This window comes from Chroicocephalus ridibundus, chromosome Z (genome assembly GCF_963924245.1).
Source record: "Chroicocephalus ridibundus chromosome Z, bChrRid1.1, whole genome shotgun sequence".
Taxonomy (NCBI): Eukaryota; Metazoa; Chordata; class Aves; order Charadriiformes; family Laridae; genus Chroicocephalus; species Chroicocephalus ridibundus.
In genome coordinates, this window is record NC_086316.1 from 21,948,557 (window position 1) to 21,972,850 (window position 24,294).

A 24,294-nucleotide genomic window follows, 5' to 3' on the forward strand; every position below is an offset into this window, starting at 1 on the left:
CGTCTTTTTCTTAATTCATCAAAACCAAGTTATTGCTACTAATAATGACATTCCCAAGAACGGTGCACCTAGATTTGATGAGTTTTGTTTCCAAGTAAATCCGTGAAGTGCTGCACATAAAAAGGAAAACCACCTTATGATGTCACATCAATATGTTACTCATTAACTGATTTTAAAAACTAGCCTGAGCTGGAGTCACACCAAGACTGCACTTCCTATAGCAGTAAAAGGCTGTGTGTTTGAAGGATCGCTCTGGAACTGAACTTACCTAACTCTGCAGTTAACTCCAGTAATATGATGAGAAAAGGGAATTCCTTGGAGGACTCCGTTTTTCATTCTGAAAGGCAGAACAGCTTCCGAAAGTCAAGTAACGACACCCCAGTCAGCCCCACAGAGAGTTCTGGATCAGTATTTATAAGGTAAATCCTGATGTATTTGAGTGTTCTGTATGTACTTGGTGCCGGGGGGGACACAGGGCAGCAACACAGGAGGGCACTGGAACAAATGCACCAGTGAAAATACCCTGATGAGGAAGCTTAATATGAGAAGGCAATGCATGTAGAGATGGTAATTTCACTCATGTTACTGATTGCACTGGGAAGGGGAGCACTACCATAAAGAACAAGTTCGTAAGGGAGGACAGGAGGGTGTTGGTCTCTCTCTCCATACCTATTATGCTGAAGTAGAGCTTTGCATGTGTACAGCACTGTACACTAATAAACTGGTCTTAAAACGACCTCTGCGAGGTCATCCAATACTATCTATGATATCTGAGTGAATTTCTGTACAAAACAAATGTGAGCTTTGTTAGAACAGGGAATTTAACAAAATATTTTCATGTGCATTTTGGCCTATATGAAAATTTATAATGCTTATTAAATTATGTTTCAAGAGAAATGCTACCAGAATCATAAGGAGGGTTCATGGAAGTTGAATGCTTACATGAATGAATCCTGCTAAAGGGTTTGCTAGTAGAACAACTGAAACAATTTTAAGGGGAAATCTGTTTTCTTACTTTGGAAGAGCAGATATGTGGATTGCAGATTCACATTGTGGTGGAATTCATTGCAATGAAGACTTCTGGATAAATCATGCACATTTTAGACAGTATAGTTAAATGAGGGAAGGCAGTGTGGGAGGGTTACTGGCACTTACCACTTATCCTTCTCTATCTACTGCAGGAGATGCACACAAATTCTTTATATGGGGTGACAGCTCATATCACTAACTGGGTCACAAGTATAAATAAGTCTGCTGGCCTCCTTTTTCCTCTTTTGAAATGTTATTAGGGCTTTTTAATATTATATCTGTATAATGTCCTTTCTTCCAACTCAAATGTCACAGAGATAATGATGTCCAACAGTTTGAATAGGGAATAAGGAATCAGAAATTTTAAGTTTTAATTAGAGCTCCCAAAGTCTTACCTAATCTAATCCTTACCTTAACTAATCACTTAAAGCCTGTTTTTTAAAACAACATCCACATGCATTTTTCTATGCCTCTCTTGGTCTCATTTTCCAATTAGGCAAGGGACATGAGTACATCCAGTGGTGTCTGGAGGGTTCAACACAAGTAGGTGATGTTTAACCACATCTAATTTGGGCAATCTGTCTGACCAGCCCGGAACACTGGGCAGACAGATTTAACTACTTTTTTATTTACCACAAGATAACCAGTACACAAAAAGCTACCATATATGCTCTGAGAGCAATGTGATCAGCCCTTACAAAGAACAGAGTCCTTTGCCTCCGATTTCGCAATAATCAACCTGCCTGCCAAGCAGTGACCGGCAGGGGCAGACCTTCTAGAAATCCAGTTTACTCAATTGCTGTTTCAGTAAGAAGGATAATAAGATCGTAAAGCCCTGCTGTGAATCTATACCTTTATCAATAGCAAAGATGGAATAGCAGGCTGCAAATACCAGACAATCTAATAAGAAGAATGCATGACTGCACACAATGAGCTAGTAGCTGGGCTGAGCTCTCACCGAACTTGCTTTTCATGTGTTTGTCAGAGTCTTGATGCACTTAACACAAATTGAGCCACATGAAAAATCACGGAAAATGCTGCGGGGGAAAAGAAATGCAGGCTCTGCATTTTTAGGTACTATTTTCAATACAGTCCTATTTACTTAGAGCACATCTCCCATTATTTATGAAGATGCATCCAGAGAGAAAATTTACTATATTAATGACTGCTCTTGCTCATCCTAATTATTCATGCCTGAGGACAAAAACTGCCTAAGTTTTTATATACCTCTGCTTTCACGTCACTGTAATTGGCACCCTGTGGATGAGCACAAATTTGCCAGAATCCAGGGGCTTATTAACATTTCAGACAGGGGAGCTCACAGTTTATCGCCGTGGCAGCATGTTATTCCTGATACAGAGCGGAACTGATTTCAGAAGCAAATTAAAACTCTGGAGCTATACCCAAGCTGTCAGCCATGCATAACAGATCAGAGATTTGTATTGATAAACGTATTGGCCACGTGTGTATGCAGAATTTTATCAGCATGAATGTATAAAGTTGTTCTGACATTAGAACAAAACATTTTCCAGTAGTCCAGATCAAAATACTGGCAAAACCAATAGGGATCACAGTGTTCCCTGTGGAGCCCATCCCTATAATGTTAGTCAATACCCTGCATCCAGATCTCCTAAACTTTAGAAAAATCTCAAGCCTTGTGGGTTTGACCAATCTTCAGAATGACCCTGAAAAAAATATATTGAATACAAGAAAATGAGATTTTTAAGCAATTTAGATGAGGACTACTGACCACCAGCTCTGTGAATGTCATACTGCTACATATGTTAACATAAACCCTAGCAATAGTCAAATGCAGTTTGTATATCAAATGCTTGTTAAAAAAACAAAACTGGAAGAGTCAGCTTTTGCCAGAAACATTAATACTAGGTAAAAATTACAAATTAAAAAAAAAAAAACCAAGCAGGAAAAAATACAGTATGGAGAGGTATATTTTCTACATGCAAAGTCATGGAAATGGGAGTCAAAAGGGTCCTTGACTCCAATCCTGGCTTGGCAGCATATTTGGTGCACTGCAAGGCATAAATCAACTAAATATAATACTTGTGCTTCCCATCTGTGATCTGGCATTAATACTTACCTATCTTTTGCATACAGCAGAATAACAGAAAAACTGTGTCACAACTTGCAATAAACTGTAAAGACTTTTGTTGCAGTTGGGTTTTTGTTTGGACACAAGAAAGCATCCATACATTCAGGTTTTCTCTATGAACATTTTCGGATGGGAATGTGAACTTTTTTTAAGGAAATTTCCTTCTGCATTGAAATTATACCCCTCAGAAACATCCAGTGCACTGCAAGGCTGAGGCTTAGTTCAGACTAATCCAAGCAGTCATGTTAAAGAGATACCTGCCATCTTCTAAAAGGTGTGTTGTCTTTATAGCTCAGTTATGAGCACCTGAAACACTGGCAACCACTCTACTGCTCAATGGCTTACACCTGGGATTTGGTATTCACCCTATGTGGCCTTCCTGTGCAAGACATATCTATTTTTTTTCCCACAGAGTAATATAGCTCATAGTTCTAAATGAGACAAACCAGTAAGTCTATCCAGCTCAGTAGAACAGATTATTCACAACCTCATCTGATGTAAAGACTGTGAAAGAACTGATAGCATGATTCATTCTTTCACAGTATCTTGTGTCCTTCATTTTAACCTTCCTGGCCTCAGAGTAGGAACAATCCTTTCCTAAGCTCCTGGAAAGTCTGGGCACTATTTTTTCTTGTGGAAGATTCCATTTATCCTCAGATAAGCTGTGCTAACTTTCACTTTCTTACATATTTAACATACTGTACTGCTGCCCTTCAGAGACTGCCAGATGACTAAAGGATTCTCTCAACAAAATTATCACCGTATTTAGACGTACCATGTTTAGACGCACGCATGCACACCTGGTTCAAAGAGGCATCCGTGTGTATTCCTTTATGAGACACAGATTCAATAACTACATATATGTATGCACATTATTATTCATTAGACACATGCAATCTGTTTGATATCTTAAACATATGAAATTTTTGCCCATGTAATCTGTACACAGAGATGTCACACTTGGATGTCACCCAGGATCTCCTTTGAACATTCATAAGCAGAGGATGACAAATCAAGCTAAGCTGATCCACCAGGGCAGAACAAGCAATATTTGTATTTATCTTTTCCTGCCTATCTGAGCAATATATTAAATGACGGCTATAAATGCAGAAAAAAATGGACTTCACTGCCATGGGATTTGGTACTTTCATTACAAATGACAAGATCTAAGCACCACAGCATTCTAACAATGCCATCCATGAGGCATCCAGGGCAATATATTCCTTAGGAAATACACCATGACTGCTTTTTTTCACCTCATGAACTAAAAGGAGACGCTGACCTGTGTTTTTCACCAAAGTACCAACTGGCTGAGTGCTGTCTCACAGGTGGCAGAACTGAACTACTACATGTCACAAGGCTGCTTTTTTCAGAATAGAAGAAAGTTGCCATGAATAATTTGGAGACATGAACGTTCCTTTACTTCACCAGTTCCTCTGTGTTTTGCCATTAACCCTCCTTCCCATACTGTTCTTTTGATCAGTATGACACAGAGTAAAACACATTGGTAAAATGCACAGTATGCAGTGTGTCTTCTGTGGCTCTACACAGTAAGTTGTGTGAAGGTCACTGGTATCGAAACAGTAGTAAATGTGCTGATAGAGCACACACACAATGTGTAACACATTCACTATGAGGGAAGCTGACACCACATTACTAATAGCCCAGTAGTTTTGTGTGAGAATTTCTGTCCTTTTTCCTGCTGGGCGCTACAATACACAATTGTAGTGTAGTGTACTTCTTCCAATTGCTTCAGTATTCAGCCACAATGAACAGCCTCTGCATGCCTCACCATTTGTCACTCTGGCTTGTGGGTGACTTACATAAATTCTAGAAATCTAAGTTTTTCACTGTTTCAACATCTTTCCAAATGTCTATTAGTTTCTGTCTTATACTATCACAGCTCCTATTTTTATCGTTCTTATCAACACAAGTCTGCTTTCCTATTGCATTTCAACAGAGTAATATAAGGACTTATTTAGCAGGTCTTTGACCCATTAATGGCTTCCGAGGCATTTGAGTAGCTTTCACAGAATCCTACCAATGCACAATATCATAAAGAAAACTGAAGACAAGACATTAATGACCTATAATCCAAAAGTACCTGTATTCAGGTACTGTTAAGGCTGTATCTCTTTGTACCATCTCACATCTGCAAAGAAGTACAGAATAATTCTCTACTGAGAAGAAACATGCTCAGAGTACACAGAATGACAGAAATCACTGTACTCATTTTCTGCTTTGTTCCTTCCCAAGAACTTTCCTCACATTTAGGCATGCTGATACTCACCATATAAGCTGAGAAATACTTTATGAACAGCTTTGATGACTGTACTGAAATAAAACCCCAAGATAAATAAATACTGTTGATTAAGACAGTCTCTAACTCTGTTTATTTCCAGCTAGATTGTCTTTTTTATCATTCATCAGCAATATCCTATCCAAGAACCTCTAGGCATGGGTAGTAGTCCTATTGCTTTTTATAGTGACCTTTCCAATGTGTCTCATTGGATTCCTTTACTCTTCCTTTCCTCATGTCATTCAAGACAGGATTCAGAATTATTCTGATAAATTGAAGAAACAGTCTGAAAAAAACTAGAGTGAAATACAAAAAGGATATGTAGAAGGTCCTACTTAATCCAACCTAACAATCAGCTGCTAATATACTAGAAGAGAACAACATCTCAGTTGTCCTTTATAAAAGCTTTGCCAAGTGGCAGTGGTTCAACAATTAAACCTAAGCCAGCCTCACATTGCTGTGAAACACGTAAACACTTTACTACGAAATATAAGCAATGGCAGTGTGTATAGGACAGAAAATGTCATCTTGTAACGTTGTCTCTATTCAGCCTTTGTAAGGCTTCTGGTGTCCAGCTTGCAGCACTGTACTTCAGAAAAAAATCTGAACCTATTAGAGACAGTTAATGGGAAAAAAAGCAGTCCAGAAATCACAGTTTATACCTTTTATTTGAGGCTAAAGAGATGAAGAAAATGGGGGGAAAACATGAGACATTTTTTAAACGTTCTTCATATTGAATAAATTAAGAAGGAATGGCTTTAAATTTCAGCAAGAAGGATTCAGGATCATTTTAGAGATTAAAGAGGACTTCCCCCGGATGTTAGCAAACACTGGAATTGATTGCCTGAATACATTGCTGATTTAAGAACAACTTAGACAAGTGTCTTGCCAGGAATGACAGAGGAATAGCAGGCCTTGCCTTGGGATAGGGAATGAATTTCATGACTCAGTGAGACTCTCACCATTCTGCTTTGCTGTGATTTCATATATATCTTACAATGAAAGCTTTTCCTATTATTTCATTTCTAGTTTTAAATCCTTTGCTGTGCTATACATAATGTTGAAGGTCCTGATCATAGAAAACCCTCAAACTCTCTGAGGCCCCGAGACTACCTCTCATAGCAAGAATACATCAACTTTTGCCTACATGGCATCACCAGTACTGCAGGCATTAAACAGTAGTAAGTAATTTTATAGCACACTAACTTCTCTTTGCCTCCCCAATCTGTACTTCAGCAATTAGAGAAACACACAGTCCAGATTTTCACAAAACAATGGGTCTCTGTTGGTAACAGCTTGGTCTTCACATACTTGCTTTACTGTATCTGTATACATGAGCAATTATAACTGTACTGTAAAAAGGTCCTTTGTGCTTTTTTTGCATAAGACTTGCCACAGCATATCAAAATAAAAGTATAAGGTTTTCAAGCATATTCCACCTACATGAGCAGCTGCACATTTGATTGTTTAATATAAGGCACTCCTCACTACATATTACTGAGAATCCTGGCATTCAGGACTTCTATCACTCAAGAGCGTATCCTCTTGCTCTGGGGTTGCTGCACCATGCACAGTTTGACAAAGCTTGGCCACAGAGTTTCTTTTTCAAAGCCTCCAAAAAACACAGGCTATAGTAATTGCTTATTACTTCCACTGTCATTGACAGGTAATAACAAAATGCCTTAAGGAGGCATGTATTGAAAATTTGATAGAACCAAGTCTCTGACAAGAGTTACAATATCATGATATGGAACAAAGTGTTCAGTAAGGATTCATTTTTAGTGTCTAGGCTGCAGGCATCAATTTATTTGAATGTAAGTTTCTTCTACAGTAAATACCTGGACTAATTAAAACCGAGAGTTTTGAATACCTTGAGAATGGAGCCAGACAAAACCAAACAGACTGAGCTCCAGGGAACAAGCAGCTCCTTTTCAGCTCTTGCACCAGTGTGGTAGAGGCAGGAACCTCTAGAGATGAGTAAGCAGAACAGTCAGCAGTAACATTTATCTCTTGTAGCTAAATCTGCCAGAGACTGAAAATCTAAGCACTCAAAAGGCATCTGATTTTATTTGTTCAAATATTTAAAAGTCAGACTCTCACATACTGTAAACCAGCATTGTTCTGTTGGAGTGGGTAGAGCTACACAAGAGTTATTGAACCACAAGTCTGCCTTCAGCCTCAAAATTAGGACTAAAATAGCAAATGATAACTTCCTAGTACAATAAAAGGCCAAAACGAAATGAAGGGTATGCAGTAACTTTTCCTGCTGATTCCAGACATACTGTGCATGCCTCAGTAGTGCACACTGATAGGAGAGCAACTCCCAGGGAACCCAAAACACCACACCGGTTGCTATACCCCAGCAAAGGGTCCTGGGTCGAAACACACACAGGATGCCAACCCTGCCTTCCCAGCTCTTTCAGTTCCAGCTCTGCTTGTAGCCCAGACAGCTGAAATGGAGTGTATTCTGTTATCCCTTGGATAAATGGGATGCCACTACATAGCCACAAGTTGCATCCGGAATTAGCGGGTGGGAGAGGCTCTTCAATGCAGTGCCAAACCTGCTCAGGTGCTCCACAGGGGATCATAAGGCAGCAATCAAAGTTTCACAGGTGCAGGACCTAACAGGTCTGAATAATCTTTCTTGTAAATTACATTTCATTTATTTTCCACATATGCCTTGTTTTTCATGTTAAATAATACATAAACATTAGTTAATGGTGTCTCCCAGAAATACAACAATTTTAAATGTCTTCCTTTATATACAATGATTTTAAATGTCTTCCTTAGCACACAGTTTTTAAATTTTCTTGGACTAGAGCTAATTAAACCCACCTGGTCTAGCTAAAAGCATGCACTAATCTCACATCTTTTGCAGGATGCATGTGCCCAAGCAGTTACGCCAGTCCTGAGCCTTTTCACCACCAACATTTCTTTCCTTTTACTGATTTCCTGAATATATTGCAACAATACCTAATACTTAGTTCTTGCACCTTCAAAATACTGTGTGAGTATGAAGCAATCCTCACAGTGCCACTGGAAGGCTGGGTGATCTGCTTTATACATCTTTTAATCTGAAATGTACATTGGAATCTATCTTCTACCCCGATGTCCACTAACAGAGACCACCCTCCTCTACATATTCTCCCCTTATTGCCTGTGAACAGTACGGCAGTTAGGAAGAAAACTTAATATATTCTATTTTTAATTCTATTTGTATATTCTAACACATTAAGCCATGAAAACAGACCTTTTTCTAGAGATGTTACTGTGAACTCTCATCCCAAAGCTGACCTTCCTTAGGCTGCATCATTACAGCCACAGACTCCACGAAACATTTTTCACACGCGCATTGACCATGTGTGCCTGCCATGAGAGATGACCTGGCTGCCCAGGAAAGTGGCGGAATCACCATCCCTGGAGGTATCTAAAAGACAGGTAGACATGGTGCTTAGGTACATGGTTTAGTGGTGGCTTTCGCAGCATTAGGTTGATTGCTGGACTTGATGCTCTTTTAAGGTCCCTTCCAACCCAGAGGATTCTATGATATGCTGACATTTAACCTTCCTGAGTGCAGGCAACTTCCCCAACAGCCCCACCAGCGCAAGCTGGGGGAAGGCTACAGTCGCTTTGCTTTTTGTGCAACATCAGGTCATTTCCTGGGCAGGCAAACCAGCCTGGGGGGCTGCTGAAGGGAAAAGAAACAAACAAAAAAACCAACTCCTGAGGCAGCCAGAGATGGAAGTAACAGCTAATAACCACAGAAGTCTGCTCTAATGCAGCCGTTTGGAGGCCAGCGCCGGTATGTGGGCTACTGCCTGCTTCACACAGACACGGTGCAAACGCGCTGACGGAAACCTGTGGAAAGCCGTTTTCTGCGAGTTAGCGCCGGCCTTGCAAAACTCCCTCCCGGGCCGGGCCGGGCCGCCCTGTGGGCCGCACGCTCCCCGGCCCGGCTGCCCTCACCTCAGGGTCGCGGCCGCCGGCCCCTTCCCTCCTCAGGCCCCGTGCGCGTCTGTGTGCGTGTGTGAAACCGCATCTCCTGTCCCCCCCTATAAAACATTTAGGACACCTTTTGTTCGAGCCAGCGTGAGGCAGCTCCTCACGCCACAGCGCCCCGACTGAATAATTTAAGGAGCGTAACGGATCGGCAGCACGGGCTCCCGCCGCCATCCCGTCATTTCGCGGCCGCAGGGGGTGCCGACCTCCCCCCGGGGCGGTAATCAGTCTTCCTCCGGACGGGCGGAACCGGTTTTTAGCGGCTTCCCGCCGCGGGCTCCCGCTCCGGCTCCAGCCGGCCCAGAACGGCAGCGGCGGCGGTGGGGCCCGCCCCGGGGCGGAGCGGCGGGGGCGGTGCGGCGCGGCCCGGCCCGGCCCGCCGGTTGTGCTTCGTGCGGCGGCGGCGGCGGGGGGCTGTGAGGAGTTGTGTTGTGCCCATGGTGCTCATGACCGAGCAGCGGTGCGATGCGGAGGAGCCGAAGGCTGCGCGGGCCGCCGGCAGGAGAGAAAACAGGGGCGCCCTGCGGGTGTGAGTACTGCCCGGGCCCGGGAGGGGCGGCCGCCCGCCTGCTGCGGGGACCCCCGCTGCCCTGCGGGGGACGCGGCCCGGGCCGCCCTGCGGCGGAGAGGCGGCGGCGGGGACCAGCGGCCAGGCCCTGTGAGGCGGGCGGGGGTGGCGGGCGTTGGGCTCGGCGGGGGCTTCGTTCTTCTGGGCGTTGGCTTTGGAGTGCCCCCTTGAAGTTGCCGGGGGAGAGTGGCCGAGGACGCTCCGCGTCGCGGCTTCCGTGAAGTGCCAACATTTCGTCTCAGCCGAGCTCTGCCCCCTTCAGGAGGTGGCCCCGAGCACGGCGGCAAACTACGGAGTCGTACTTTTGGGAGGAAAGCGTCTAAATGTCACTTCAAGTAATTTCATGCAGCGGCATAGAAATCTTTCTCTGCCGTGGCACGGAAATCCAGCAGCTGTGCTTTATCACTTACAGGAATGTGCACAGGCTGCCGTGGGACGCCGTGGTCCTCTCCTCGGCATACCAAGAAAACCCATAACTTCATCAAAAGTTCACAAACTTTGATACAGGCAAGATGCATTAAAATGGGAGTTCAGCCTGACTCCTGTCACAGACTGAGACCGGCTGGACTGCTCTGGCGGGGCAGTGGGCATCCGCCTGCCTTGGCCCAGTTTCCCACCACAGCCATACACATACCTGGCCCCCTTCTGCTTTAAATCTGAGCAGTACTGTAGAAATTGAGCAGATAAAGAGATCAAAAATACTTACTATGTTTTCTTTGGGAGGAAGAGGAGGCCTTGCTGGCTGGTAAAAGCTGCTCAGGCTAACTGATGGAAGGTAGGGAAGTCTTCCCCTTCTATGGGTGGCAGGACTCTCTGCATTCCCCCAAGAACCTTCACAGCCCCTGATGGGCTGGGGACGTCAGGGGTTAAAGGCAGCATCTTCTGCATTGGTCTTTGGCTTCCTGTGGAGGTCTCAAGTTGTTCAGGTGCCTGTATGCCATGGTAATGGCCATCACGTGAAAACCTTGCTGGAATCAAGCAGCTGTCTGGTTCCATACCAGGCTCCTCATTAATGTGGGACTTGACAGTCCCAAGGATGCTGTTTGAGAAGTGAAGCAGCTGCAAACGAAGAAAGTAAAAAACTGTGTCTTTCTCCTCTGAAGAAGAAAAAAAAAAAAGTTACTTTCTTCTAATCTGGGATGATTCGCCTCCCAAAGAATTTTTCTTCACAAAGATTTAATCTTAACCAGCCTTCAGGAGAGAGAAGAACAAGTTACCAGCAACTAGCTCTTTCTCTAGAAAAAAACTCTGAGAAGGGCTGTGAGGTGGTTTTTTTTTTTTCCAAACTGTTGTATCCCTGGTGTCTAGGCAGGTGTATTCTCAAAGTATGTATCACGGTGCAATCTGTTGCCACAAATAACTTGTTTGTTAGAGAGCACTGGGAATCAAAGTGTCTTCTAAGTGTCCTTTATCCTGTATAGTGTAGTCACATCACTGACTTCACATTACAAGTGAGACATAATTCCCTGACCTTCTGTAGAGCCTTCTGACTTCAAGCCTTGGTTCCTGATCCTCCACGCAGAATTATGCCACTGAATTTAGTGAAGTTCTTCAGGTATGCAAGATCTGTATCTGATTTTTCTCTAAGGAGTCTAAGACAGCGTATAGAAAGCTTGATGTCAAGGGGTGTTGTTCAGCTGAAGAACTATAACAGAATCTTCGTTTTGATTCAGTTAGAAGTGAACTTGCAAAAGTTGTATCACTGAAGATTTGTTTTTAGAAAATTTTGTAAAATAGTGTGTGTGATTGCCGTGGAATTTTATTCCCTTCATGTACTTCCAGAGAACAACATGCAACCAACAGAGCTCACACTGACCTCTCTTTAGAAAAAAAAAGCCTATCAGAGTTATAGAGGCTAAGGGGATCGTTTTGTGTTTTCCAAAGCTCAGGGGAAAGATTTATGTGTGTACTGTAATCTGTACTTCCTGGAGGTATGCTTAAAATGTTGCTCGGTTTAGAGATGGACTTTATAGTTCAATATGTTTCTGCTGCTACCATAAAGGTGTCTCTGGTGAATAGGTGCTTCTGAAGGATTGACGCTGTAGAAGTTTTGGGTTTGTTTGGGTTTTTTTTGGGGGGGGTGTTGGATTGTTTTTTTTAAATTATTTCAAGATTAGATCTGAGAATATTATCTGCCAGTGATTCAGGAAACTTCGTGCAGAAAGAGTAAGCACATTCATACTGATTTAGAAAATGGGCTTCTCTGACATGTTTAGCAATAGTTAAATCTTTGCAAAGTTTGTACTACATCTCTGTGCATTGTAGAACTGCAGAGAAAACACTGTGTGGAAGATGGGCACTGTTATTATGCGGACCCAAAATAGTGATGTCATTATGTGGATTACCTCCCAAGTAAATCAAAAGTTCCTGCACAGAAAACACCTTCCAAGTGATGTTCCGTCACCCTCACCATTACATCCTGATGTGGCCTCAGACCAGAAAGGAATTAACCCTTGCATGGCGTTTAGTGGGTATTTATTTTTCTGACTTGGAAGTGGCATGTGTTACGTTTGTTGTGGCGCTGGACCTGCCTCAGCAGCTGTCAGACCCAGTGCAGGGACAGTTGGTGGAACAGATGCTGTATCATTGAAAACAGTGTGGTGTGTTAAGGAGAAACGGCAGAGGTGTAATAACGAGCAGTTCATATTCCGTGTCAGCATCCTTCTGCTTTCACAAACACTTGCTTCTGTGGAAGTGAATATAGCATTTTCTGGTTTCCACAGATAGTATTTGGCCTAGTACCATTAAATCTGTGCTGAATTACTGTATGGTGAGATGCTGCTAACATTAAGTGGCACATTCTGCTCCCTTAAGTTACAGCACAAGGTAATGTTCAGTTATGGAGTGTAACTTAAAGAAATGAGGAGGCTGGGACTTAAGACTAAGGTATGGAAAGTTTTAGATTATTATTTTTTTTTTTTGAGCAAAGACACACTCCAGTTACTGGGGAAAATATGCCACTGAAAGCAGTGGAAAATGCTTACAGGCAAATTATGTACTTCTGGGAAAAGAGAGAATGTGATTTTTACGGTTTGTTTGTCTGACATGTTATGCTACCATAGCAGATGTTTCCTAATAACTATTTATCAGTTGGCAAGTTAAAAGAAAATTAATTGACTGACCTGTGCATAATCATAGCTTGCTAACTTTTTTTCATAAAATCTCTTACTTAGCAGAAATACAAAATGCAGAGAAGAAAGGGGTGGTTTTTTATTACTGATTCAAAGTTTTATTTCAGCTTTGGTCCAGGTTAACTCCTTTCCAACAGCCAAACTTCTACTGTTTATTTGTGAGGGGGAAAAAAGGTGTATATGTGTGCCTATGTTACTCATGTTCTGTACTTTCAGTGGATGAAGATATTAACACATATTTAAGTATCATGTTTTTTAATTCTTCCCTATTTTATAGCAAAAGTTGTAATAGGTGATCTCAAAAGGAGGATAGGCTTGCAAAGTGAAACATTTAAATCAGCTTTGTGGCAGGGAAGAGGTTTCCAATCTGGATGACCTCCATTTTTTCATGGTGGTGTTTTTTAGTTGCTCTTATTTTTCCTTTTTTCCTGTCATTCTTACTTTGTTCACTGTATATACATGCTTAAGTTATAAAAGCAGCTATTAAAAAATGATTGTGCCATACGTAAATGCACACTATGAATCTGAACAAGCCTTTTCTTTGCACCAAAGTGCCTCATTGTCTAATCCGAAACACTCCCAACTGTGCTGCCTTTACTGGTTCCATGCAGTCTGTGAGAAATGCTTGTTAGGCAACATAATACTGCAGATAAGCTTTGGGCAGCGGGATTTAGTGCTGGTGTTTGACAGGTGATGCATAAACATAGTATCAGAGTATTGTCTTCTTACCACCGTCTACACAAGTGTTGCAGTCACATGGTTAGAAATTATGTGCTTATCTAATGATACCACTGCTGGGACTAATGATCTTCATGCTCTGTACATAGCTGTTGCCAACTCCATGTATATCCTTTCCAGATTACCTTTTTATAGTTGTGTTACTGTTATGCCAGAGAAATCTTGTGTTTGGTCTAGCAATACTTACAGACCTCTTTTGTAGTACTTACTTTAAGCAAAATTCATGGGTAGCTGTCTGGATCCAGCTGGGCGGATCAGCGAAAGTCTCTTCAAATATTGTCATCATGGAGCAAATAATTTCCCTGCAGATAATAGGGATACATCAGGACAAGTTGTCTTTCCCTGTTTCTCCACTTTTCCTTGAAAAGAAACATCCTGCTTTATCTGGAAGATCTCTGAGCAAAATTACAGCAAGATTATGCTCTCTTGCCAGAAAGTGGTAAATGAATATTTAAAACATCCATTTTTTCTTCTGGATAATGCAAGGGTCAGTGGGAGATTCTGGGAGGTTGTGAGCAACTGTTCCTTGCCAGTCCACTGTGTAGGGCCCTTGTCTCTTCTTTGTAAAATGGCATAGTGTGCTGTCTCATGCTGGGGTGGTTGTTAGAGTAATGGAATTAAGTACTGGGAGGTGGAACACCTGAATAAAAGGGAGAACCAGGGACTGTAGGGGTATGTACAAGGAGAATGCAGTTACCTCTTCTTCATTCCCTGGTAACTGAGCTTAAGTGCTGTACCGAAGTATTCGCTTCCTTTAACTAAACTTCTAGCTGGCACTGTCTGGCTTGTGCCTCCGTCCTTGAAAAATAAATAGCACACTAAGGTGAGGGAGGTTAATTAGCTTCCAGAAAGAGTGGCAGGAAATAATGTGCAGGTTGCAGATAGGCCGCAGAGAAACTCAGCAGGGTAGAGGATGTAGAGGCAGACTGAAGCCTTCCTCCTCTGTGGATGGATGTGGGGAGCCTTGTAGTTACCTTACTATGAAACAACAGTTCCTGACATACGCCAAAAAAACAACCATACCTAGGCATGTCCTTTACAAAGATCCATTCCTTTAGGCTCTTCAGTCATTTAGCCCTCAAGGAATCTTAGTTTATGTTGTTTGTGAAAGGTAGACCATGTAGGCAAAAGACTCAATGGCAATTTTGTAGCTACCATTTATGCTACGTTAGCTCAAGAAGAGCCATTTAGGTTTGTTCAGCCTTTTTCTGGACAAGATGGAATGTTATAGTACAAAAGTCCAGTAAATAACAAAATTATATATATGCCCATTTCTATATATGCCTTTCTACTGGCCACATGCTGTACGCCACAGGCTCATACTGAAGAAGGAGGCTTAGACAGCATTTGGACTCATCTGTGTCCTGGTGACACAGAAAATAGAAAGTCAAGCTGACCCTAGCAGGGATCTGGCCACTGCGTGTCACATCTGATTCTAATAAGAATATCTTTTTTTAGGACTTTGGAAGGAAAATAGTTCCTTATATGCAGTGTCACAGTCAAAGGCGCTGTTGTGATTACTGTTGTTTAGACCCTTTGTTGGAAGCTAGTATTTCCTACTGTGAAATAATAGCTTTTGCATTAGACTATCTACATTGGGCTTTTCTGTGAACACATAGGTAGGTCTGAAAGAAAAATCTTACAAGGTTGTAAAGATAATTGTGGGAAATTCAGCATTGCCAGACCCTTGGTGAACAGTAAGCCTCCAACAGTGATTTTGCTTTGATCTGCTTCCATCCTTGATGGAAGGTGTGGTGAAACAGGGTAGATGGACACAGTTAGATGCTCATTTTCGTCTAAGTTAGTGTTTTGCATTAGACCTTGTTGTACACTATTCTTTCTGGGAAACCTACAAAAAAAACATTGTACTCGGGCATCTTTTGAATATCTAATTTAAATTTTCTCTGCTCAATTAGTGTTGCTTTGAAACAGAGAAATCTCATGGATGAATGTGGATTATCTTTGTCAGTGACAGTTCTCAAAGAAACTGCTGGATGATCAAACCCCAACCATCCCTCTCTTTGTGTATATCCTGTGTGAAGAACCAACATTATTTTTCCCCCGTACATTGATTAAAGCACTTTGCGTGCAGTGTGTTGAGCCATTATTTCTATGCAGCATATTGAGTCTTTATGCCATAAAATAGAAGCTTCTGATCAAGTGATTCATGGCAGCTTTATTTTTTAACTTTGTTATCCTAAGCAGCAGAGAAAGGAATAAAGGTGTTGGTAGGATTGCTCCCAAACCTCTGCTATCATCTCTAACTGTTCTGCATTCTTAACAGTAGTTGTTAATATAATTGCTGGTGTCTGCTTTTTTTTTTTTTTAATTCTAATTCAGTCTCATACAACTCCTCATTTTTTTTCAAAAGCACAATTAATGCTGGAAAACTGCCAACCAAGTCTTGTATCCTGTGGAGGCATGTTGCTCTGGAGTTGTTCCTCCGAAAAACAGAGATGTAGCTTCAGGTAACGAGGCCAAAGCTTTATGCTTATGCTGTGGTGATCAGGTCTCATTTGTGAAGATGCTTGTGGTGTTCCAGAGGGAGATTTGTGGTGTTTCTACCCGAATTATGGAGCAGATTTAATTGATAGATGCCTGTGAGGTCATACTGAACGCAGGGATTGTGTATAGATGCAGTATTTATCTTTTTTATTGTGTTCGGTGTAGAACAATTGGTACACCTGACACTTAAGTGCCTTTGCCCTCTTTGCTGCACCTGAATAAGTCGTAGATAGGGAATCCTTCATTCTTTTCCCTTGTTCCTGATGCCTCTGGAAACTAGAGATGAAAATGTGATCTAAGGCTGCATGTTTCCTCTTCAGCAGGAATTGCGATCATGGTTTTTGCCTTGTTCTGGATTAGAAGATAAGGTAGGCTAGAACTAGGAGACAGGAAAACTTTTCCACCTAAAGGCTGCCAGTGAACTGGAGAATGAAAAAAATACATGCTCCAATCCAAAGTAGATGTGAATGAGGGTCTTCCCTCAGATCTTTTCCTTCAATTTTTTTTTTTTTTCCCAGAAATGCATCTGTCGAGAAGGTTTGTGCTGTTTGCTGGTTTTGGCCATGTCTATGTTCAGATAAATAGTTGTTGGTCACCCTGCTGAGACTCCCATGAAAACTGTGTCATGGGACTTTTGTGGAGTGGAGTGAAGATACATATGAGAGGGCTTTTGCTTTTTGAAGTAGATATCTGAAATGGAAACTCTTGAAAAGACAAGAGAACTAAATGGCTTATGTTCCTGTTCTACTGTTAACTTAATAAAATATCTTGTTATAGTGTCTCATGTTTCAGAGCACAGGGAATTCTTCTGTGTTTTTTTTTTTTCTATGGAACTTGATAGCAGTCTGGTTTTGATTAGACAGGGAATACAGCCAGTTAATAATAGATGGTATTTAGAGCAGAGAATTTACATACTTGCTAATGATGTCTGCAGTGTCACAGTGATCTTGCTGATGTCCAAGTGGTAAGGTAATGTGAAACTTGATCTGGTTATTATGTGAAACGTCTATTCAGTTGAAGAAAAAAATTCACTTTCTCTAACAGTATTGGAGGGGTTTCTGGTCAGTATTAACTCAAGAATTTCATTCATCCTTTTAATAAAGGATGAACAAGGATGTAGTAGGATATAGCAGAATAAAGGATGTAGCAACACAGACATACAAAACTACTCACAGGTGACTAATTGTGTTCCAAGAGATAGCTGTGAAATACAACACAGTGAATATTTCTGAAATTAATTACCTTAATAATTAAATAATATTCACAATTAAAAACCATCTTTAACAGTTGAGTTAGTTCCTCTTTCGGTGCTAGCTGACATTGAGATTCCACCTGTGGCTGCCAACCTGTTTCATCCTAGAAATGCATAGAGAAACACATGGTGTATATGCATGTGTGCCTATCCTTATGCATATGATATTCAATTAATGTGCAGCTGCATAACTTTGTCTCCATTATGCCATCTTTAACTGTGATCTCATGAGAAGAGAATGAGCCTGCCCCTTGAACAACCTGAGGTAGTTAAATCTCAGTCTGGTTCATACCTATTCATATTCACAAACTGACCCTTTGCCTTATGCAGGGTTTCACATCGCTGCTCCTTCATTAATGCTTTGCTGCTCTCCGTATTCAGTATAAATACATCTGCTGGCTTTATATTTGTCCTACAAAATATGTAACAAACGCCATATTTCAGAATCAACTGCTTTACTTCCTTCACTTTTTATCCTTAAGTACAGGTTGTGGACTAAGTATATGGAATTACACAAATGCCAAATGAGTACATTATGGCTATCCTTACCATCTATTATAGTGTCTGTTAAGCAGCTCTCTGCTTCTCTGTGGTTAGCGTAGCTGTAGCTTACAGCTGTAGCGAAGCTGTAGCTTTTCTCCCTGTTCTGATACTTTTGGAGTCTTGATAGTCAATTGATACTTTGTCTTAGAAGTAGCTTAAATCATAGCATTATTCTGAGGCGTGTTTTTTCAGGAGATTTTCTCCCGTAAACAGTGCCTTGTGCCACGTAACACTGGAACATAGCCATGGAGCTACTGGAGGCATTTTGCCTCTGAGTGACCAGGCTTTGTAGAAACAGACAACATCTAAATCCTCAACTTGAGCACTGTTGTTAGTTTATCCAGTACAGAGAACACTTGAATCTGCTATGAAGAGGACAGCGGGAGAGTTTACAGTGGAAAAAGTCTTTTCATCAGTCCAGGGGTGAAGTAATTCAACTGTGTAAGGTATGAAAGCAATCTGATCAGATAAAGCACTCTGGATTCTGATTACACATCCAAGAAAGGTTTGTTCAGACTGCTGTAGCATAGAAAAGATGTTTAGTGGAATGATGGGACGTGCCTTCTGGAAGAAGATTTAAGACTTTAGGCCTAGCAAAAGGAAAGTTGAGATGATTGCTCTTTCAGGGCTTGATAGGTCAAGGAAGGTCTGTGCTGAGAAGGAGGCCTCTGGCCTGCAGCTTGCTTAGCAGGGTGTCCTTTCAAGCATTAGCACACTTTATCTTACCACCTTGCAGTCATTTGTGCTTGAAGTATGTTGCCAGTATGTCTCCTGGATGCTGCCTAGATAAATCTCTTCATCCTGCGCCCTCTCCCCTGCTTTTAAGCCTGCCAAAGTCTTAATTTGGGATCCTGAAATGTTTTGAGCCTCTCCCTTTGGCTTTTAGTTTCTGAAAGAATAACCAATTCCGTTATCTGAATAGACTCAAGTCTGAGAGTAAGAATAGCTTAAATAACACTATGTCTTAGTATTTGGGCCTTTCACACTGCATTGGTTCCTTTGCCAAATCCTTTTGGTCTGCTAATAGCTACCCGACAGAACCAAATGATACAGAATGTCATTGTATTTGTGACGGGTAATTCTACATACAGTGTACCAAGCATGGTTGTGGACAGCAGGGGAGAAATTACTCCACACTCTTTTGGTTGATCATTTGCAATAATGCAGCAGTCTTAACTGATGTTGCAAAATTAATCTTTTTTGTATAAAAGAGACAAAGCAGGATAACAGGGCTTCTAAGGTAACATGATGACCCAATATGTAAGCTCCTTCCACAGAGAGACTATTGCAGCTGACTCACATAAAAACCCTCGGGAAATACTGATTTGGCTGCAGTTTTGCAAACAATTGAAGTTGTAGCTAACATCTCTGGTTATTCAAGACGCCTTTTTCCTCCTACATAACTGATCTGCAGTTTGTGCACCGGTGGACTGGTTTGTCACAACTTATTGTGGCTTTTGAACTTTTCAGACCTGTTATCATACAGACCAAGTAACGTAGATGTCCTTTGGGGCAGATCTGAGGAAGCTTTGTAGAAAGGTCTGTGTGGTTGTGGGAAATTAAAGGCTGTAACCACTGTACAGTTCTGGAGTTTTTGATATCTTTTACACGTGCCTGAAAAGTGATGTCTGGTAAGACTATATTGGGGTTGTCAGACAACTGTTGTTGTTAAGGCTCTCTTTTAAACTGTGGCCTTTTGGCACCTCTCTCACATTATTTCTGTTCAGTGCTTCTTATTCAAACTAATTTTGAAGGGAATAGGGAAAAAGTTTATATTTACATTATTGTCTTTAATTTTTTTTCCCCTTGAAAAATCCCCATTAATCTGACACAGCATGATCTTCTCAGGAAGTGTGAATTTTTCAGGTCCTAAAGCAGATTAGCGCCAAACAAGAAAACCTTTTGAAGTTCTGAAAACCTTCTTCGGTACAAGGAACTTGACAAACCTGTCTGTCAGAAAGTTTTTGTTTCACAGAAACCATTCAAATCATAAGTGATGAAGTTCCTCTGACTTTTAAAATACATTGACAAATAATGTACTTCGGAACACTTCATTAGACTGAAGCTTACTCTACTGCCTTGATGAATGTATTTCATAGCACTTTCCCTTTTCTGTAATTTAATTTTAAATTACTTAATTCAGTTATTGATGTGTATTTAAAAAAGGAAAAGAAACATTTGCAAAAAGTTAGAGTGCTTGCAACTCATGTTTATTTTAACTTGCTTAGATACAAGATATGATCCTACAGTAAGTGCAAACCTTGGCTTTGAAAATACTCCCTATGACAACCATTCTTTATTTGGAAACTAGAGACAACTTTTTGCCTTTTTTTTCTTTTAGCTGTTTTTTTTTTTTTTAAATAGCCTTTGGTAGTAGTACAAAATACACAATATATGTTCAATTTGAAAAAAGTGGTTTTTTCACATCAACGAAATCCTGATGTCACAAAGTTTACTTGCTTTGCCCTGATATTTGCAAGTACAGTTCACTTATGTGCAACTATTGCTAATGGTTGTATTAAGCATCACTTTGTTTCTTAAATGCACTTGATCTAATTCTTTTCATGGATTGCTGACTTTTCTGTGCTTTTGAAAAGCATTTATGAATCCTCACTCACATATGAAAATGTAAGGAGTGCTTTAATTTGCTTGTAATTTGATGAACAATATTGTACTGGTTTTAGGTCATACATGTGATCTTTTCTTCTCTGGAAGGTCATCTAAGATTCTTCTGATACTATAAAGACACCTACTAGGAACTCAGAAGCTGTGTGGAGCTATAGTTATCAGAAGTATAAGGAAAGATTCTTGTATAGTTTTTCATTATGTTAAGGGGGCATATAGGAGGTAGGGTGAAAGACAGACATAGCAAAACCGTATTATGTAGTAGGAATACACCCAGTTGCTACTGTCAATGGCATGTTTTACACAGGTGAGTCTCCTCACGCCTGAGATGTTTTGAGGAAACTCTTCCTATGTATGGGTACATTCTTCCTGTTCTTAGCTGCAGAAGATGATCCTGGAGAGGTGACCAGGCTGGCATGAGGTAGCGCAGCATTTCCGCACAAAGAACTCAGCAAGATTAGTGTGTTGAGATACCCTAGCTCTCCACCATCTGAAAGCAGCTAGAGGGAAGGAGTTCAGACAATAGAAGTTCCAGAATAGTAGTGGTTAACAGGGAAGACAGACAGGATAGAACAGGCTCATAGGTTTAACTGTTGAATTAGGGATTCATTTATGGGTGAGGGAAAAAGGAATATGAGTGGCAAGTAAAGAAAGTATTTAAGAGCAACAAAACACCTAACCATGCTGGTGTAAGTGAACACTAAAACTTGTGTTCTAGGTAGTACAGAGGTGTGGTGTGACACAGGCTGCTTTGATCAGTCGATAGCATTGCTGTGTAAGAATAGCAGGCTGCCCAAGGCACTGATGGACAACCGGTCAGGCTCCAGGCTCAAACTACATCTTAAAAATACTGCTGTGTCATGTAGCCTTATTCACTTGAGAGTTTCCGTGTTGCGCTGCTCTTTTGAAATGCAGGTGTGACTGAACCTGACAATTTTGCCTCACGCTGTTCCTCACTCCACTCGTGTCTGGTATTCTCTGGCCTCCCTTGAGGCCCAAGAATTTGGGGAACAAAAAAACCCTGAAAGACTGTGACTAAGACATTTGTAGGATTTGCAAACTTTTGGAATACAAGCTTCTCTATGCTTGTGGGGTGCATCCTGGGTTGGCTGTTCTCTCTGCTTAAAATCTCAAGCAGCATAAAACTGCTTATTTGGATTTTTCAGGCAAAAGATTGCATTCCACTTTAATTTGTCGAATTGACCATTTAATTCTAGTTTATGTTGGCTGAAAATAAAAGCTGATGCCTTCTGGTCAGGCAGGGCCAATCTAAAAGTGAAGCAATGGGGAAACAATTGTTATTTTTCCTCATTGACTTTATTAATGCTGTAACCCTTTCAAGTATACACAAAGTGCGAATTAGAAAGTGTCGATTCAGTGCACCTGTGGTGGGGAGTGCTAAGGTTGAGGAAAGATTAGATAGCGGAATAGTTGCTGTTTGTAAACGTAAGACCCCTTGAGAAAAAGTCCCAGCACCAGTAAGGCAAAACTCCATGGCTTCTGTCCTGTGACATAAGCTCTACTTTAGCTGCGAGGTAGGATACCTTCTCATTAGATCTCAGTTAAGATGTTGTGAGGTGTATCTTCTGATCTTATTCACCATAGTGTAAAAAAAACAATGGAGCTTTTTTTTGCCCTTCCTAAAAGAAAATAGATTGTTAGTCTGGGAATCTCTATCAGCAAAGCTTTTGTCTTAGTAGGAAAAGAAACTGTAAAGACACCGATGCATGATGGCGGTGGCTGTGTTGTTGCTGTAAAGTTGCAGAAATTAAACATCATAATAGAAAGCTTCTGTAAATGGGGTCATTCAGTCCAGACATTAAATTAACAGGTAAGATATTTTGTCTTTCTTAATCTCTTAGCCTTCAGACTCTAGTTCCTTAACATCTATTTCTGAGGCAGTGGCATGTGCTGTGAAAGGGCAGTGCGCTGTGGTGGCAGTGCTGCTTTTGAAAAATAAAACCAGCACTTTTGATACTTTGAGACGACCTTTTATTGCGAAAAACCTGCAGATGGACTCTCACAGAAGAAGTGAGAGGCAAAAGAAGACCCAGCTTCTTCTTGCAACCTTGAGCCGCAAATAATCTGCTAAGCACTAGGTACTGTCATGCAGGATGTTTTTCTCCCAACTTGCCAATCAAATTAATTTCCATTAGTCATTGGATCGGAGTACTGAACACGGAATGCATTTTTCCTAAACAAGGCATTCCCTTTGGAATGGAAGCTACAGCTACAAATTTTATGAACGTTGAGATATCCATGGCACTATTTCAATTTTCCTCTCTTCATTGCTGAAATTCCAGTACTGGAGCTCAGAATACTGTTCAGTGTATAATGCTGTCAAGTCACTAGATGAAGACTTTTCAGGACCTTAATATTAAAGATGTGTCATAATTTTGTTCTTCAATATGTGCTGTATTGTCAACGTGTTGCAGTGGCACTTGACACCGGTATGAATCCTGCCATACACATTTCTATCTCTCTCTTTTTTTTTTTTTTTTTTTCCTCTGCAGTTCAGACGGAGAAAATGGAACAGACGAAAAAAGAAAGGCAGGAAAGTCGCCTACTGTGTTGCTGCACACTGCTAGCAGTGAAATGGAGTATTTCGATGACCGGAAAAAAGTTGATGTTGCTAGGTAATGTCAGAAATGCTGTAATTTTTCTTCTAGTCAGATAATTAGAATGGTTACAACCCATTCAAGAAGCTACACTGAGTGGCAAGTTTTATCAGATATCCCAGTTTTGAGTTAGCTTGCACACTATGCAAGTAAATAGGAATGTGAGCCACCTTCCAGGGTCTGCTCTGTCAGTGAGAATAGTGGGAATTCACACTTTGGACTGGCTTAGCTTCCCGGTTCTAGGAGAAAAATACATTGCACTGTTTGGTGCCACTGCTAGTTACATCCCTTTCACAGTTAATTTGACAGGCAGTCAAACTGAGCTGCAGTTCAGGTCCTGGGCTGTTCCCAGAACACTTTCATGCTGGAATATTGATTGTCCATGGTAAAGCAATGACAAAAGTTTTAATTTTGGACTCTGTGCTGTATATTGCATCAGATTATTGTAATGTCTGTGTAAAAACAGCTGTTCTTCCTTTGTTGGAGAAATGGAATGCATTTAAAAAGAAAATTAAATCATACTAAAATCCTGCTTGGAGGGGTTCAATACAAATTTTGCATCCTTCTCACTTTGTCAACTGAACAGCCAATGCAGAAGTCATCAGTCTACCTGACACTGTGGTTTCAATCACAAGGCAGATACTGAAAAAACATCACTTAATTTCCTGAAGCATCTTTGAGGAGAAGCTATTTGAAGAAATAAGTGATTAGTTTGGGTTTTTTTGCAAACTCTGCCCGGTTTTACCTCTCACGTACAATGTAATTGACTGTGTGCAGGTGAGGGGTTGGCATAGGTTTTTGTAAGGCTCACTGTTCCTTTCAGTTTGACCTGTACTTGACACAGGCACACAAATACACGTACAGATGTTTTTTATAG

The 24,294-nt window shown here is 41.1% G+C and overlaps 1 protein-coding gene across 2 annotated transcripts in view; it reads left to right on the plus strand.

The window, feature by feature from the left end:
* Window positions 1-226: 226 nt before the first annotated feature.
* GRAMD2B (GRAM domain containing 2B) overlaps window positions 227-24,294 on the plus strand; it is a 42,872-nt gene continuing 18,804 nt past the window's right edge. The window contains exons 1-2 of one of the 2 annotated variants that reach the window (XM_063320526.1): window positions 227-419; window positions 23,313-23,435. In XM_063320526.1, the coding sequence (XP_063176596.1) occupies window positions 295-419; window positions 23,313-23,435 (248 nt within the window). In that variant the 5' untranslated portion in view covers window positions 227-294. Of the gene's footprint in view, window positions 420-9,774; window positions 9,967-23,312; window positions 23,436-24,294 lie in introns of those variants that run through there. The other variant, XM_063320527.1, reaches the window with a different exon arrangement.